Source organism: Triticum aestivum, chromosome 6A (genome assembly GCF_018294505.1).
Source record: "Triticum aestivum cultivar Chinese Spring chromosome 6A, IWGSC CS RefSeq v2.1, whole genome shotgun sequence".
Lineage (NCBI taxonomy): Eukaryota > Viridiplantae > Streptophyta > Magnoliopsida > Poales > Poaceae > Triticum > Triticum aestivum.
Window position 1 is genome coordinate 208,827,192 of NC_057809.1, and position 15,527 is coordinate 208,842,718.

Consider the following 15,527-nt stretch of genomic DNA (forward strand, 5'->3'; position numbering starts at 1 on the left):
GGCTTGGCCCCTCGCGAGGGTCTTGGGTGCCTTGTTGGTGAAGATGGGCCGTACGGCCTGCTGGCTCCACCACGCCGTGGGCCGCAGGCAGGCAAGTCTAGGGACCCCCATTCCCAGAACGCCGACAGTAGCCCCCGGGCCCAAGGTGCACTCGATCTTGGCTTCACGGCGAAGCCAAGGGTCAAGTTCGGAGCACCACAGGCCCCCAAAAGCCTGCGGCCTTGGTTGACGTGTGACGGTTGATTGGACGTGGGCGTCTCCGCTTCCCCATGCTGCCTTTGAATCCGCCTGGCTATGTGGCCCCGCTTCTTGCACAGTTATTCTTCCCTCTCCGCGCTCGGCTCTTCCAATCTCCCTGCTCCTTCGACGTCCTGCTCTGCCTTCCCAATCCAACTTGCGCTCCGCCCGCTTCACCGCCATGGCACCAAAGCAAGCCGAGAAGGGAAAGAAACCTCTGTCCTCGCCAACTGCGCCTCCATCCGTCGAGCTGGCGCTCGGCCGGCCTCGGGTGCTCAACAACGAGGCCATGGGCAAGGTGCGCCCCATGCTCGCCTCCGGCTTCAACGAGTGGGGAGAGACGCTGGCTTGGCCTGCGTCTCGCTCCAGCATGGCTCGGGCAGTCACCAAGGTTCCGATCTTTATTGATGCCCTCTGGGCTGGCCTGCTTCCTCCATTCTCCGCCTTCTTCAACGTGGTGCTCGAGCACTATCAGATCCACATGCTTCATCTTGACCCCCAATCTGTGACCCTTCTTACCATCTTTGCTTTCGTGTGTGAGGCCATGGTGGGCATCACCCCCTCCGTGGCACTCCTCCGCCACTTCTTCTCGCTGCATCTCACCGGTGCCCGGCAGAGCTCAGGGTGCGTGGGCTTCCAGGCCATGGCTGCGACAGCAGGCATGGGGATCGACTTCGAGCTCCCTTCATCCGTGAGCGAGTTCCGCACGCGGTGGGTGTTTGTTGATGCCGGCATGCTCAACCCTCTACTCCAACCTCCCGTGGGGCCTACCATTCCAAACTCCGGCTGGGGCCATCAGAAGCTTGCGAGCCCCTGTCTTGCCCCCATCTGGGCCAGGCTGCGGTGGTTGAAGGACCTTGGTGTGACTACGCCCATGGTGGTGAGGGAGTTCGTCAGGCGCCGAGTTGCTTCGCTTCAGTGCCATTCTTGCCCGATGTGGGACTTCCTCGGCAGATAGGACCATATGAGGGTTCAGGAGGAGGGGCTCCCTCTCGCTACGCGGCAAACGGTGCTCACGATCCTATCTGGTGTCCCTCTGCCGGACGAGATGCCCAAGAAAAGCTGCATGCTGTACCGCTGCGAGAACAAGGTCACCTTTGCTGCAAACATGCCTTCCTTTGATGAGTGGGGGCTGCGCCCAATTGGCTTGGTGGGGGCCCGCGAGAATCCCGTCATCGTGGTCCCATTCTTCACCGCTGGTGCCGAGCTCGCCCCAGGTGACGGTGCGGGGGAGCGAGCGGCGACGGTGGCCGACTGTTCAGATGTTGAGGAGCACATGCCGAGCGGTGATCCGGGGGTGTCGTCCTCGGGAGCTCGCGATGTCCCTCCTGAGGCGCTGGTCGCTGATGAGATGCAGCATGAGGCTCCCAAGGCCGAGGCTCCAGGGGCCTCGGGAGGTCGCAGCGAGAAAGAGTCGGGTTGTTCGCCACAGCCGGGCTCCCCTAAGGCTATCCCTCTTGGTTCTTCTTTGGCTCCGCCGCGCGCCGGCCGTCACGTCCAGCGCTTTGGTCGCCTTTGCATGGACTTCGAGGAGCTCCGCAAGAGGAAGGGATCCCTCAGCGGCGGCAACATCTTCGGGCCATTGAAGCGACGAAAGTACATCGCTATTGACGAGTAAGTACCTATCTTGGTGATCTTCTATGTGCCGCCTTCCTTTCCTGACGATTGTCCCCTCAGGTCCCCTTCTGCTAAGGCCGCGAAATCTCCGGGGAAGCACCTCCCTCTCGTCCCATCGCACTCACCAAGCTCCAGCGCTACAGGCTCGGATGCTGCCCATGGCGTGGGGTCAGCCACGGGAGTTGGTTCGTCGTCGAGGCGCCCTGAGCTTGCACCTTCGCCGTCCTTTCTTCGCGGCTTTGCCCGGAGCGCAGCAGGCGTGCCAATGGCTCCTCCCTTGGTCACGGTTGGTAGCTGGGTAGCCTCGATCCTGGAGTCTTCTTCAAGCAGCGAGCCTTGTTCGGTTCGGGCCCCTCGCGAGGATCAGCTGGTGTCTGGGGTCGTGCCAGCCCCCAGCCCCCAACCGGGAGGTGGTGTGCCACTTGATGCTCCACCCGCAACCCCCGAGGTGGAGGACGAGGTGGGCCGAGCGTTCGAGCTCGAGCGTGGGCGCAACATGGTCCGCCACAAGCTCTTCCAGGAGGTGATGGGCGTGATGAACCGCCTTGGCGAAGAGCTTACTGGTGTCGACTCGCGTCTTGAGGCTGAAGGTCTTCGGTTGGTGGAGGAGCAGGGCAAGTTGCGAGTGGCCATCAACCTTGGCCGTTATCATCGCGACCTCGAGAAAGCGAAGGCTGAGGCATCCCTCAAGATTGCCAATGAGGCCCGCTCGCGAGCTTTGGAAGAAGCTCACGAGGCCGATCGCCGCCGCGAGGCTGTGGAGGAGCGCGCGTGGGAGCTCCAGGCCTGGAGCGCGTCCCTTGAGCAGCAGGTCGAGGCGCACGGGGCCGCCCTTGCGTCAATGAGGGGGACACCTGTGGAGGAAGAGGAGGTCCGGCGGCGCGAGGAGACGCTGGCCCTGGAGGCCGTGGAGCACAGCCTCGAGCTCGAGCAGCTGGAGACTAGGGAGCGTCAAGTCGCTCAAGCTGAAGATGCCATCGGGGCCCACGAGGCCGGAGTCGAGGAGGAGATCAAGCGCCGGGTGGCCGAGGTTCGCGCAGATCTGGAGGGCTGGTACGACCTGAATTTGAAGCTCGCCGGCTAGGAGGGTGCGGGCAGGGCCGCCGCCCTCAGGCCCAGGTTGGACGAGGTTGAGAGGCGTGCGGAGGCCACAGCTGCCACCCTGGTTGTGGCGCAAGCGGACTTGGCCTCCGCCCGCCCCAAGCTGTCTTCGCTCCAGAAACGTGTTGATGATGTCGAGGCCGTCGCACGGCAAAACAGGGAGGAAGTGCTTCAGCGCCGGACGCTGGAGCGCGAGCACGCTCCTATGCTTCAAGACCTTCGGAACAGGCCAACACCGCCTTGGGTTACATCTGCGACAAGAACGCCCCGACCCCTCACTCAAGTGACTACGCCAGCCACCTGACCTTCTTCACCGAGGTGGTGACGCGCCTGGAGGCTCAATCTGCCAGAGCTCGGTAGCTTGTGGAGGAGAGGGGTCGTGGTCTGCTTCAGCGCGCCTTCTCCGTGTCTTTAGCCACCTTTTGAATGCCGACCCCAGCTTCGACTTCGATGCCGCCATTGCCCCTGTACCCATGGCCGTCCGAGGCGACCTGGCGCGTTGGGTAGAGGACCATGTCGACACATTGGTCAGGGCCTTCACCTCGGAGAACGATGGGGTGGTGGTCGTCGTAGACGAAGGTGACGTGGTCAACGACGGCGATGGGGGCGTCGCTGACGGCGGTGACGATTTCTAAGGAAAGTGATGACGACACGAGCGACGCGTCCCTGGACGATGCAGCAAGCGATATCTATGGCTGATCCCATATTCTCCTGTTGTTTTATTCTGCACGCAAAACTCGGGCGTGGCCCTTGGAAAACTTGTAAGAGCATTTTGAGAGGGGGAGCCCCTCGTGTAAGCAAATTGCAGTTTTTACTTTCCTATGCGATGTGGGTATGTGTCCTCGTGAGCTCATGAAGCTGGGGGTGAGTTTACCGACATGGATTACCTTAGTCAGCGCCTGCTTAGGGCTGGGTTGTGAGGCGACAAGTTCTTGAGAATCCTGCAGAGCTTATTGCCCCGTTTGAAGGGGCCCCGCAAGGGGTGAGCACCAGGCGTAGTGCTAGCGCGTGCTTTGCGCGGTCCGGCTCGCGAGGAGCTTTGTGAGGGAAAGGCGATGGACGTGAGTCCCAAACCAAACAAGATCCAGAAGGCAAGAAACGGCTGGAACGAGAAAAGGCACCCCCCGCATGCATCGATAAAAATTCAGCTTCAACTTAAGTCCAGAATCAGAAAGCAAAACCATAGAAAGAGAGATCCAAAGCAAAAGGCCGCATCCGGCACCTAGTCTAGTCTCTGCGTCTTCAAGTCTTCTCACCAGCGCGGAGCTAAGTGCTGTCCACTAGGCGTGGGAGGGAGCCCCAGGGCCTGAGGCCAGCGCTCCTGAGACTCCCGGGCGTGTACAACCCCAACTCATTATTATGTGAGAGTGTCACGGGCGGCGAGCTTCACAGGTACCAACCTTGCTTCATATCGCTAGATGAGGGCCCCGCCTTGTGCCACTCTTGACCTCCTTTGAGCCGGCCCGAGACCAGGATGACACAAAGGAGGGAAAGAGGACGCCAGCGGTTCCCTCGGCGACCACGGGTCCTCTGCCGGGGGAAGGGTTGTTGAAGCCACCCCAGCAAAGGGCCTACCTCTGGGTGTCCCCTGGTTTCACATGCCTTGGGGAGGAGCCTTGCTCCTGTCTCCCTCCCGGCGGCCCCCAACGTGTCTCCCTTGTTGAGACGGGTGCCGCCGTGCCAGGGTCACCGATCGATGCTGCAACCTGATTCATCTGCAGCCCATGGTTAGCATAAGCCTGTTCCTGAGAGGTTAGCGGTACCCTGTAGTTGTCGTCGCCGGCACAATCACTATGGTTCTCCGCTGGCTCTTGGAAAGCTTCGACTCCTAGCGCCCCTTCTCCCCAGTATTCCCCAACGAATGAGCCGAGGTCGTCCTCTGGTGTGTACCCTTGGTCCATCATGCGGGGCACGTAGGCTTCCGGGGCCGTCACCCCGAACACCTCGCCGTGGTGCCCCATGCTCCATGTTGCTCCGCCCATGATGGCATCCTGGGGATGACAATACGGCATCCGGTCAGGACCATGGGGGGTGACGTTTGCACTCGTGTTTGTCGAGGGCGGCATGGGGGGGTTAGATCCCCCTACGTCGTCAGTCGTGCTGATGTTGACGAAGCCCTCGGGCATAGTCGATGGCGCGCAGGTGTGGTGAGGCTCGCCGCGCGACCTTGCAGTGGTCTGGGAGGGGAGTCGATAGCAGAAGGGTGGCGCTCCCGACGCTGCTGCGTCCAGCAGCTCAGCAACACGCTCAAGCAGCGTGTCCCGGACGCTCTCCATCAACCTACATCGCAGCAGCTCCCTTGCCACTGTGAGTGTCGCCCGCATGTTCGCTTTGCTCCCACCGTGAGTGCGACACTGTTCCTGCGGCGTGACTCGCTGCTCTTGCCGCGGCTCATACTTACCGCGGGGTGAGGGTGGATGATGCCTGGCCGCGCTGTCCACGCCCGGTGGAGCTTGGAGGCGCTCGCGCTGCTTGGGGTGCGGGGTCGAGATCTTCATGGGCAGGCGGCGCCGTCCGAGCCGGCCAGGCTGCCCAGCAGTCGGATCCGGCCCTCGGGTCGCCAGACATCGTAGCCGAGGAATGTCGGAGAGCTGATTGGCGGAGAAGAAGCTCTGGCGCACCCCTACCTGGCGCGCCAAATGTCGGATGTGGGGCTCCGGCTAACCCTTAAGGTTCGAACACTGGGGTGCGCGCGAAGTCTTTCCCTCCTACCGAGCTACGCTCTAGCTCGCTAAGATCTTGCAGACGAACTCGACGAACTCACAACACAGAAAGACACGTGGTTTATACTGGTTCGGGCCACCGTTGTGGTGTAATACCCTACTCCAGTGTGGTGGTGGATTGCCTCTTGGGCTGATGATGAACAGTACAAGGGGAAGAACATCCTCCTGAGGTTGAGGTGTTCTTGTGCTTTCAGACTTGTGTGTCTCTCTGGGTCTGATGATGTCTCTCTAGGTCTGAGGATGTCTCTCTGGGTCTGATGGGGTGATGTCCCTACTATGGTGGCTAGTCCTATTTATAGAGGCCCTGGTCCTCTTCCCAAATATCGAGTGGGAAGGGAGCCAACAATGACGGGCAAATTTGAAGGGGGGCGGCTAGTACGAGCCATCCTAACAAAAGTAGTCTTCGCCTACACAAAGCTCTAGTGGTGACGCCATCTTGGGCTCCACGATGACCTCCATCTTGCAGTCCTCCTGGTCTTGGTCTTGTTGCACCGAAATGGCAACCTTTGCATGAGGCCTCGGTACTCCGCGGCTGCGCTTGCCCCCTTTGCACCAAAGAGGAAACAAGGACATTGCACGCGCTGGCGCCCGCTTGGCGCCCGCCTGGTGTCGACCATCATGGCTCACGTCATGAGTACCTCATGAGGTTTGCCCCGCCTTGATATCTCCGCTCCTCACGAGCCTTCTTGACCAGGCTACTCCTGAGGAGGTCTTGCGTCGTCCGCCTCGCGAGGCTTGGCCCCTCGCGAGGGTCTTGGGTGCCTTGTTGGTGAAGATGGGCCATACGGCCTGCTGGCTCCACCACGCCGTGGGCTGCAGGCAGGCAAGTCTGGGGACCCCCGTTCCCAGAACACCGACAATATGGTTGTCGCTTTATTGTATGAAATGCAATCACCATGTAATTGCTTTACTTTATCACTAAGCGGTAGCGATAGTCGTAGAAGCAATAGTTGGCGAGACGACAACGATGCTTCGATGGATATCAAGGTGTCAAGCCGGTGATGATGGTGATTATGACGGTGCTTTGGAGATGGAGATCAAAGGCACAAGATGATGATGGCCATATCATATCACTTATATTGATTGCATGTGATGTTTATCCTTTATGCATCTTATTTTTCTTAGTTCAGCGGTAGCATTATAAGATGATCTCTCACTAAATTTCAAGGTATAAAGTGTTCTCCCTGAGAATGCACCGTTGCTACAGTTCGTCGTGCCGAGACACCATGTGATGATCGGGTGTGATAAGCTCTACGTTCACATACAACGGGTGCAAGCCAGTTTTGCACACGTGGAATACTCGGGTTAAACTTGACGAGCCTACATATGCAGATATGGCCTCGGAACACAGAGACCGAAAGGTCGAGCGTGAATCATATAGTAGATATGACCAACATAGTGATGTTCACCATTGAAAACTACTCCATCTCACGTGATGATCGGACATGGTTTAGTTGATATGGATCACGTGATCACTTAGATGATTAGAGAGATGTCTATCTAAGTGGGAGTTCTTAAGTAATTTGATTAATTGAACTTTAATTTATCATAAACTTAGTACCTGATAGTATTTTGCATGTTTATGTTGTTGTAGATAGATGGCCCGTGCTGTTGTTCCGTTAAATTTTAATGTATTCCTAGAGAAAGCTAAGTTGAAAGATGAGGGCATACTCAGGCATACCTGCAAGCTTAAATAATCCACAAACTTCATCCACATAGATTAGGTGCAAATCGGGATGTAATGTTACATCACCTGTGAAAGGATTAGCTAGCAGTTTCTCTATCATACCCGAAGGAATTTCAAAGTAAACATTTTCAGTAGGTTCAGTAGTTTGAGGAGCAACTCTTTGCTCTACTGGTCGGGGTGAAGATACCCCGAACAAGCCCCTCAAAGGATTATGTTCCATAGTAACAAGTGACAGTAAATTTCAGCACACTATATAAATTTTTCCTTACCAAATTCCACCTACCAAAAGCGCTTCACTCCCCGGCAACGGCGCCAGAAAAGAGTCTTGATGACCCACAAGTGTAGGGGATCTATCGTAGCCTTTTCGATAAGTAAGAGTGTCGAACCCAACGAGGAGTAGAAGGAAATGATAAGCGGTTTTCAGCAAGGTATTTTCTGCAAGCACTGAAATTATCGGTAACAGATAGTTTTGTGATAAGGTAATTTGTAACGGGTAACAAGTAATGCAAGTAAATAAGGTGCATCAAGATGGTCCAATCCTTTTTGTAGCAAAGGACAAGCCTGGACGAACTTTTATATAAAGGAAAGCGCTCCCGAGGACACATGGGAATTATTGTCAAGCTAGTTTTCATCACGTTCATATGATTCGCGTTCGGTACTTTGATAATTTGATATGTGGGTGGACCGGTGCTTGGGTACTGTCACTTGGACAAGCATCCCACTTATGATTAACCCCTATTGCAAGCATCCGCAACTACAACAGAAGTATTAAGGTAAACCTAACCATAGCATGAAACATATGGATCCAAATCAGGCCCTTACGAAGCAACACATAAACTAGGGTTTAAACTTTTGTCACTCTAGCAACCCATCATCTACTTATTACTTCCCAATGCCTCCCTCCAGGCCCAAACAATGGTGAAGTGTCATGTAGTCGACGTTCACATAACACCACTAGAGGGATGACAACATACATCTCATCAAAATATCGAACGAATACCAAATTCAAATGACTACTTATAGCAAGACTTCTCCCATGTCCTTAGGAACAAACGTAACTACTGACAAAGCATATTCATGTTCATAATCAGAGGGGTATTAATATGCATAATGGATCTGAACATATGATCTTCCACCAATTAAACCAACTAGCATCAACTACAAAGAGTAATCAACACTACTAGCAACCCACAGGTACCAATTTGAGGTTTGGATACAGATATTGGATACAAGAGATGAACTAGGGTTTGAGATGAGATGGTGCTGGTGAAGTTGTTGATGGAGATTGACCCCCTCCCGATGAGAGGGTCGTTGATGATGACGATGGTGATGATTTCCCCCTCCCGGAGGGAAGTTTTCCCGGTAGAACAGCTCCGCTGGAGCCCTAAATTGGTTCCGCCTCGTGGCGGCGGAGTTTCGTCCCGTGAGCTTGCTTCTGATTTTTTCCTGGACGAAAGACTCCATGTAGGCAAAGATGGGCATCAGAGGGCCACCAGGGGGCCCAAGAGGCAGGGGGCGCGCCCAGGGGTGGACGGTGGGTGGCCCCCCTATGGTACTTCTTTCATCCAATATTTTTTATATATTCTGAAAATAATTGCCGTGAAGTTTCAGGACTTTTGGAGATGTGCATAATATGTCTCTAATATTTGCTCCTTTTCCAGCTGCCGGCATTCCCCCTCTTCATGTAAACGTTCTAAAATAAGAGAGAATAGGCATAATTATTGTGACGCAATGTGTAATAACAACCCATCAGCTAGGTAGTACCCATTGTTGTAGTGCCGCCCATTGACCTCAAAGTTCACCGGAGGAGAATGACCTTCAACAAGCTTGGCAAAGATAAAGGAGCACTGCAGCACGTTGATGTCACTGTGAGTTCCTGGCATACCAAAGAACGAGTGCCAAATCCAGAGGTCCTGTGTTGCCACCGCCTCGAGTATCACACTGCAACCGCCTTTGACGTCTTTGTACATCCCCTGCCAAGCAAATGGGCAGTTCTTCCATTTCCAATGCATGCAGTCGATGCTTCCAAGCATCCCAGGAAATCCTCTTGCTGCATTATGTGCTAGGATCCAAGCAGTGTCTTCCGCATTGGGTGTTCGCAAGTATTGCGATCCAAACACTGCCACCATCGCCCGACAGAATTTGTAAAAACACTCAATGGTGGTGGACTCGGCCATGCGCCCATAGTCGTCGAGTGAATCACCAGGAGCTCCGTATGCAAGCATCCTCATCGCTGTCGTGCACTTCTGGATTGAGGTGAATCCAAATTTGCCGGTGCAATCCTTCTTGCACTTGAAGTAGCTGTTGAACTCCTGGATGAAATTCACAATCCTGAGGAAAAGCTTTCGGCTCATCCGATAACGACGCTGAAATGTTTTGACGCCGTGCAGTGGAGCGTCGGCGAAGTAGTCGGAGTAGAGCATGCAGTAGCCCTCGAGACAATGCCAATTTTTTTGCTTTCATCCGCCCCGGCGCCGAGCCACCTCGCCGCGACTTTTCATTGCTCGCCAGCAGGTCGGCGAGGGCGACGAGGACCATGAGATGTTCCTTTTCTTGGACGTCGGCCTCGGCTTCGTCCTCCAGCAGCGCGGCGAATGCTTCCTCGTCGCCCGAGTCCATTGCCGAGGTAGGCAAATCGCCGAACAACTTGCATGTGCGGTGGGCGCATACCCGCTGCTATACCGCCTCTCCGCGGCCGGCAACGCTGGAAAAATCGCCCAGCCGATGGTCGAGAGGCTGCCTCGGCGAAACCTCTGCTCTTTTTTTGGCCGGAAAAATCTAGCGGTGGCGGGCGGTGGGCGGCGCTGGGATCATCCGATTGGCGGCCGAGCGCGCGGGGGTGGAAGGCGAATTTGAAAGAAAGATTTGATTTTTCGCCCGACCATGTGGGTCTAACGTGCTTTTCCCTCGCGCCGGAGCCCCCGAGCACCCCCAGTGCACCGGGTTCGGTCTATAATCGCCGGGCCCAAAAACAGATCGAGCCGGCGTCGAAAATGTCGCATGAGGCCTGTTGGGGACGCGGCTCGAGATGTTCTTGTGAACTTAGTTAGAACCTGTTTGGTACGCGTCCTGGCTTCCGTGCCTGATAGAAAGTGGTGCCTGGACATTACCTAGGAACTGGAAATTTTATGCCTGGCCAGGCATGGGCTATTTGGTTGCATACCTCGCCTAAAAAAAGTTTACTGGAAAAAGCATTACAGTTCAGAGCTAACTCACAAAAGAACCCCGCTGAATAATGTACTACTTGTAGCCAGGCTGCCTCCAGGCGACCGGTTCCTTGTGCCTGGGCCAGGCTAATCAAGTAGCCTGGGTCATGGGCCAGGCTAATCAAGATTTTGTGGGCACCAGGCCAGGCTAGCTTCTGCTCCCGTGGACTCCAACCAAACATGGCACAGGCAGTTTTCAGGCATGGTACAGGCCAGGCGCGAACGGACGAGGACGCCATCCAAACTGGCCCTTAATCCCGAACTCCACTCTGCCTTCCCTCATCCCTCGGAATCAGAAAGAAAAAACGCGATTCCCCTCAGCCGTCTCCCGCCCGCGATTCCCCCCTCTGTCCGTACTCGCCGCCAGTCGCCTGCCTCGACGGCCACTCGCCGTTGCCGGACGCCCAGAAGGCCAGGACCCACCTGCGGCCAGTCGCCCCGCCCAGCCCCGTCCGGCCAACAGCGGCACCATCGCGCCGGCTAGCCTAGCCGCTCAGTCCGCACTCGGCAGGCGGCAGCAATCAGCAGTGCTGCCCGGCGGCCGGCGGCAGTGTGCAGGCGTGCAGCAGCCAGCGCCCAGCCCGTTGTCTTCAGTACGCACTGCCCAATCTCCATCCCCCAATTTCATCATTACTCATTAGGGTTTGTTGTTTTTTATAATTATATTTATTGAGAAAACATTGCCCCTGTGTATGTCATATTCGTTGTCTGTGCCCAATCCCAGTTGGCATGCCAGAATTGCTGTCAATTTTCTTTAGCGGTGGACCGCCCTGTTGCAAAATCTAGACCTGCCACTGCCGGTAACAATGGTACTATAGGCAAAATATGTGATGCTATTGCTGGGAGTGTCGCACCTTGATGATTAGTTTTTACTACTACCTCCGTTTCAGTTTACAAGTCCTACGCGTATACCTAGGTTACCAATTTTATCATCTTAATATAAACTATATAACACAAAAATTATACGGTTTGAAAATAGAACTTCTGAAGTTTATATTGATATATTTTTTGTAATATATGACCTGTATTAGGTCGGTCAAATTGACGACCTAGGGGCACGCGCACGCCCTGTAAACTGAGAGAGAGGTAGTATGACTGAATTTGTTGGGAAGATAACCCTGTAATGCCTTGACGACCTTTATTTTATTTGACTTGTTCTCAAGTATACCAATGACCATATTTTTATTCTAGTAATATTTAGTATTATGGTGTCCGTAAGGTGTTTTGTTGTTCACATCTACGATAAACACAGCAAGAGATCACAAAGAAGTTAAACATTAGACAACTACCGTCCAAGGGCATCTGGCATTAGACTTTTCATCAGAGAACTCGCAAATAAAGTACGTGGACGGGACAGAAGCCGAAAAGAACTGGATTGCAGTTTCTCAGGGTCTTTTTTCCATCACTGAATCTGTGGGGTAGATAAGCTTAAGCCGTTTCTGGAGAAGTTCCAGCGTAAAGAACTGTGCCCTAATTTCCTTCCTCCTTCTCTTCTGTGCAGTTTATTTATGGTACTTATTTCCCACCTCAGTTAAATGGGACAAGGGGAGAAAGATTCAGCTGATAATTTGGTCTCTCCATCTGATGATAGGAACGAGCTGCAAGTGGAAGGTACGTTCATTGAATTTGTCAGAGCACATATCTGCAAAGCCGAATAATTGGATGCATATTTATTCTCATCCAAAATAAAGCAAATGAAATCAGTAAATTGGAAATCCAGATCTTCAATGGAAAAATATTTATTTGCAGACTTTATATCTCCATAGTTAGTAAACAGAACTTCGTGAGTCTAATAATAAAATATTTTTTTGTCTGTCTGACATCATTTATGGCATTCTACCTTATTAGCTGATTAACATTTTGTTTTTCCCATGTTATAGTTTTGCTCTCCTATTATCTTGCAACATAATACCAGCCTTTTCTCGTTCACCTAGGACCTTGCATCTCTGTATAGCTTTTCAGCAATGGGACACTTTTCTATCCTACTACGTATTTGATTCCATCCATAAATCAATTTTTCCTCCTATGCTCTGAGTTCCAGTATTGATAAGAATTCGAGTTCTTATTATTCTTATATGTTCTGGTATGAATATGCCATACCAATTCGTTATGTATGGATGATGGATGAGATTCCATGGATAGAGAGCCAGTTCTAATAGACTTATGGAACTTTCCCATTCAGCCATGGATGCTTAACAGGGATCATCGTACATCGTAAATAACCAATTTTCATATAGGAAGACATATCATAGAAAAATGAAATTGAATTTTTTTTTGAACAATCGGAAATATTCCGAGATGGCAAATATTCGGAGATGACTATGAAAACACCTCTCTGGATCCTTGAATTGAAAGATAGATTGAGAGGGATCAAGAATCCTAATTCTCGCTATTTGGAATTGATCCAATTCTATCGAGTCTGACTTATAGTTATCATTTCTCTTTAGCAAAGAATGACCTTGGTTATCAAAGTATTGAACAAACGGGATCCATTTACTTATGATACCTAGTTGGGATTGATAACAATGACCTAATGAATTATGAGTTTAATAGATCGTTCTTCCTCTCTGCTCCATGTATTCAGTCAAGGAATCACGAAACACGGTGCACATGTCTGATGTAATAGTAGAGGATTGCCTTCTCTCTGCTCCATGTATTCGTTCAAGGAATCAAAACACCTTGTTCATGATATTTGTTACTCTTACAGATCTACGTGTGAAGGAAAGATGCTTTGAGCAGAGAGAAGCTCTTCCTGGGGAGCCTCGCTGTGTTATATGTGGTCGATACGGGGAATATATATGTGATCAGACTGATGATGATATCTGTAGTGTGGAATGCAAGACTGCTCTTCTTGCTAGAATTGCCGCTGAAACAAAGATACCAGTAAAAGCACCAGCACGCATAAAAGTTCCGTTTGGTGATGAGAGCTTCTGTGTCCGAGACAATAATTTTCCCGATATACCGAGTTTGCATGCCAGCCAGATCGTTTCACTGAGAAATAAACTTGACATTTGTGTCAAGGGTGAGGCAATTCCTGATCCAATCATGTGTTTCTCTTCCTGTGGTCTTCCTGAGAAGCTTGTGCACAATCTTGATGCTGCAGGGTATACCATGCCTACTCCGGTGCAGATGCAAGTCATCCCTGCATCAATAAGTAATAGAAGCCTACTTGTCTCTGCAGATACTGGTTCAGGGAAAACAGCTTCTTTTCTAGTTCCTATAATTGCACATTGTTCACGGAGAGAGCTGCAGCAATGTGAAAGCAAGCGTGGGCCCTTGGCTATAGTCCTTGCTCCAACTAGGGAGCTATGCCTACAGGTGGAGGATCAAGCAAAAGTTCTTGGAAAGGGTTTACCATTTAAAACTGCTCTAGTTGTTGGTGGAGATCCCCTGGCTCAGCAAATATATAGAATTGAAAATGGTGTCGAGTTAATTGTGGGCACCCCAGGAAGACTAATTGATCTTCTGATGAAACACAATGTTGACCTTACAGATGTTTCTGTGTTTGTTCTGGATGAAGTGGACTGCTTGCTAGAGAGAGGATTCAGAGATCAGGCCATGCAGATCTTTCGTGCACTCTCATGTCCACAGGTTATGATGTTTTCAGCAACAATACATTCAGAAATTGAGAAATTGTCAAACTCACTGTCGAACAACATGATACATATTTCTTGTGGGAACCCAGGTAAACCAAATAAATCAGTTAGACAAGTGGTAATTTGGGTGGAGTCTAAGCAGAAGAAGCAGAAGATTTTTGAGATAATAAAAAGTAAGCAGCACTTTAAACCTCCTGCTGTTGTATTTGTGAGTTCCAGAGTTGGTGCCGATCTCTTGTCTGAAGCCATTACTGCTGCTACTGGGTTGGAGGTTATTTCTATTCATGGTGAGAAAACAATGGAAGAGAGAAGAGAAAGATTGAGACGGTTTCTCACAGGAGAAGTATCTGTTGTTGTTTGTACCGGGGTCTTGGGACGTGGAATGGATCTTCTGAAAGTACATCAAGTGATTTTGTTTGACATGCCAAATTCCATTGATGAATATATTCACCAAGTTGGAAGAGCGTCTCGGATGGGTAAGGAGGGCGTGGCTATTGTCTTTGTGAATGAGGAAGATAGGAAACTTTTTGGAGAGCTTGCTCAGGTTCTGAAGACTGCAGGAGCTCCAATTCCTCGGGAACTCTCTAATTCAAAATTCACCAGCAGTATTTCTCTTGGCACTGACAGGAAGAGAAAACTGAGTTCTCGGGCACATTCTTGACCAGTACGCATAACAGATATGTGGTCAATCTTTTTAATATGACAACTGTATGCTCTACCGGTTATATGGCTTTGTTGTTTGATAGCTGAGGTTAAAAGTTTTGTAGGAAGACAGTGCATGTTGTGCATCCATCTTCATGTGGATAGGCCAGATATCGGAATTTGTAACTGCTGAAATATATGGCAACTTCCTTGACAGCTTTACCAATGAGTCTAACGACGATTCTTCAGGGCCTGTGTCTGGAATCAATTTATGCAGAAAATGTAAACAAGCTACCTTATGTGTAATTTTATCAAAATGTTGGTCAAACACACATGGTGCAGTTGACTTAAATAATGGTATGATTTGTATTTTCCTTGATTCATTTGTTCAATGTTACACTGATGGTTTCCTGGTTCTTGTTTGTTTTCTTTCTGATTCTGGATTATCTGAATTAGGGAAGCCTGGATAGGATTTTAATTGTGAAACCACTGAATGATGAATACTCAAATAAGTATAGTGATTTGAGGTTCAATAATTAATATTGCGTGTGAACAATTCCGTAAGAGTAGTGAGCTTTTCTTTTTGGGCAAACAGTAGCTAGGGTAGTAAACCTATACCACTATGATAGTTGATAGGTGAGGCATCAACGCACAATTTAATGGTCCATTTTGTTAATAGCGAAGCACAATACTGGGACCATCTTACTCAGTCCCTTAC

The 15,527-nt window shown here is 51.3% G+C and overlaps 1 protein-coding gene across 1 annotated transcript; it reads left to right on the forward strand.

Moving 5' to 3' along the window:
• Positions 1 to 10,831: 10,831 nt before the first annotated feature.
• Positions 10,832 to 15,192, forward strand: LOC123127286 (DEAD-box ATP-dependent RNA helicase 41). Its single transcript, XM_044546935.1, has 3 exons — positions 10,832 to 11,164; positions 12,073 to 12,182; positions 13,279 to 15,192. The coding sequence occupies exons 2-3, from the start codon at positions 12,107 to 12,109 to the stop codon at positions 14,826 to 14,828; spliced, it is 1,626 nt and encodes a 541-aa protein (XP_044402870.1). The 5' UTR covers positions 10,832 to 11,164; positions 12,073 to 12,106; the 3' UTR covers positions 14,829 to 15,192.
• Positions 15,193 to 15,527: the final 335 nt, after the last annotated feature.

Excerpts from the sequence above, each read along its gene's own strand:
- LOC123127286 (XM_044546935.1), top strand. The coding sequence starts at position 12,107 with ATGGGACAAGGGGAGAAAGATTCAGCTGATAATTTGGTCTCTCCATCT. Across the intron at positions 12,183-13,278 it reads GAACGAGCTGCAAGTGGAAG|ATCTACGTGTGAAGGAAAGA; the intron begins GTACGTTCATTG and ends TTACTCTTACAG.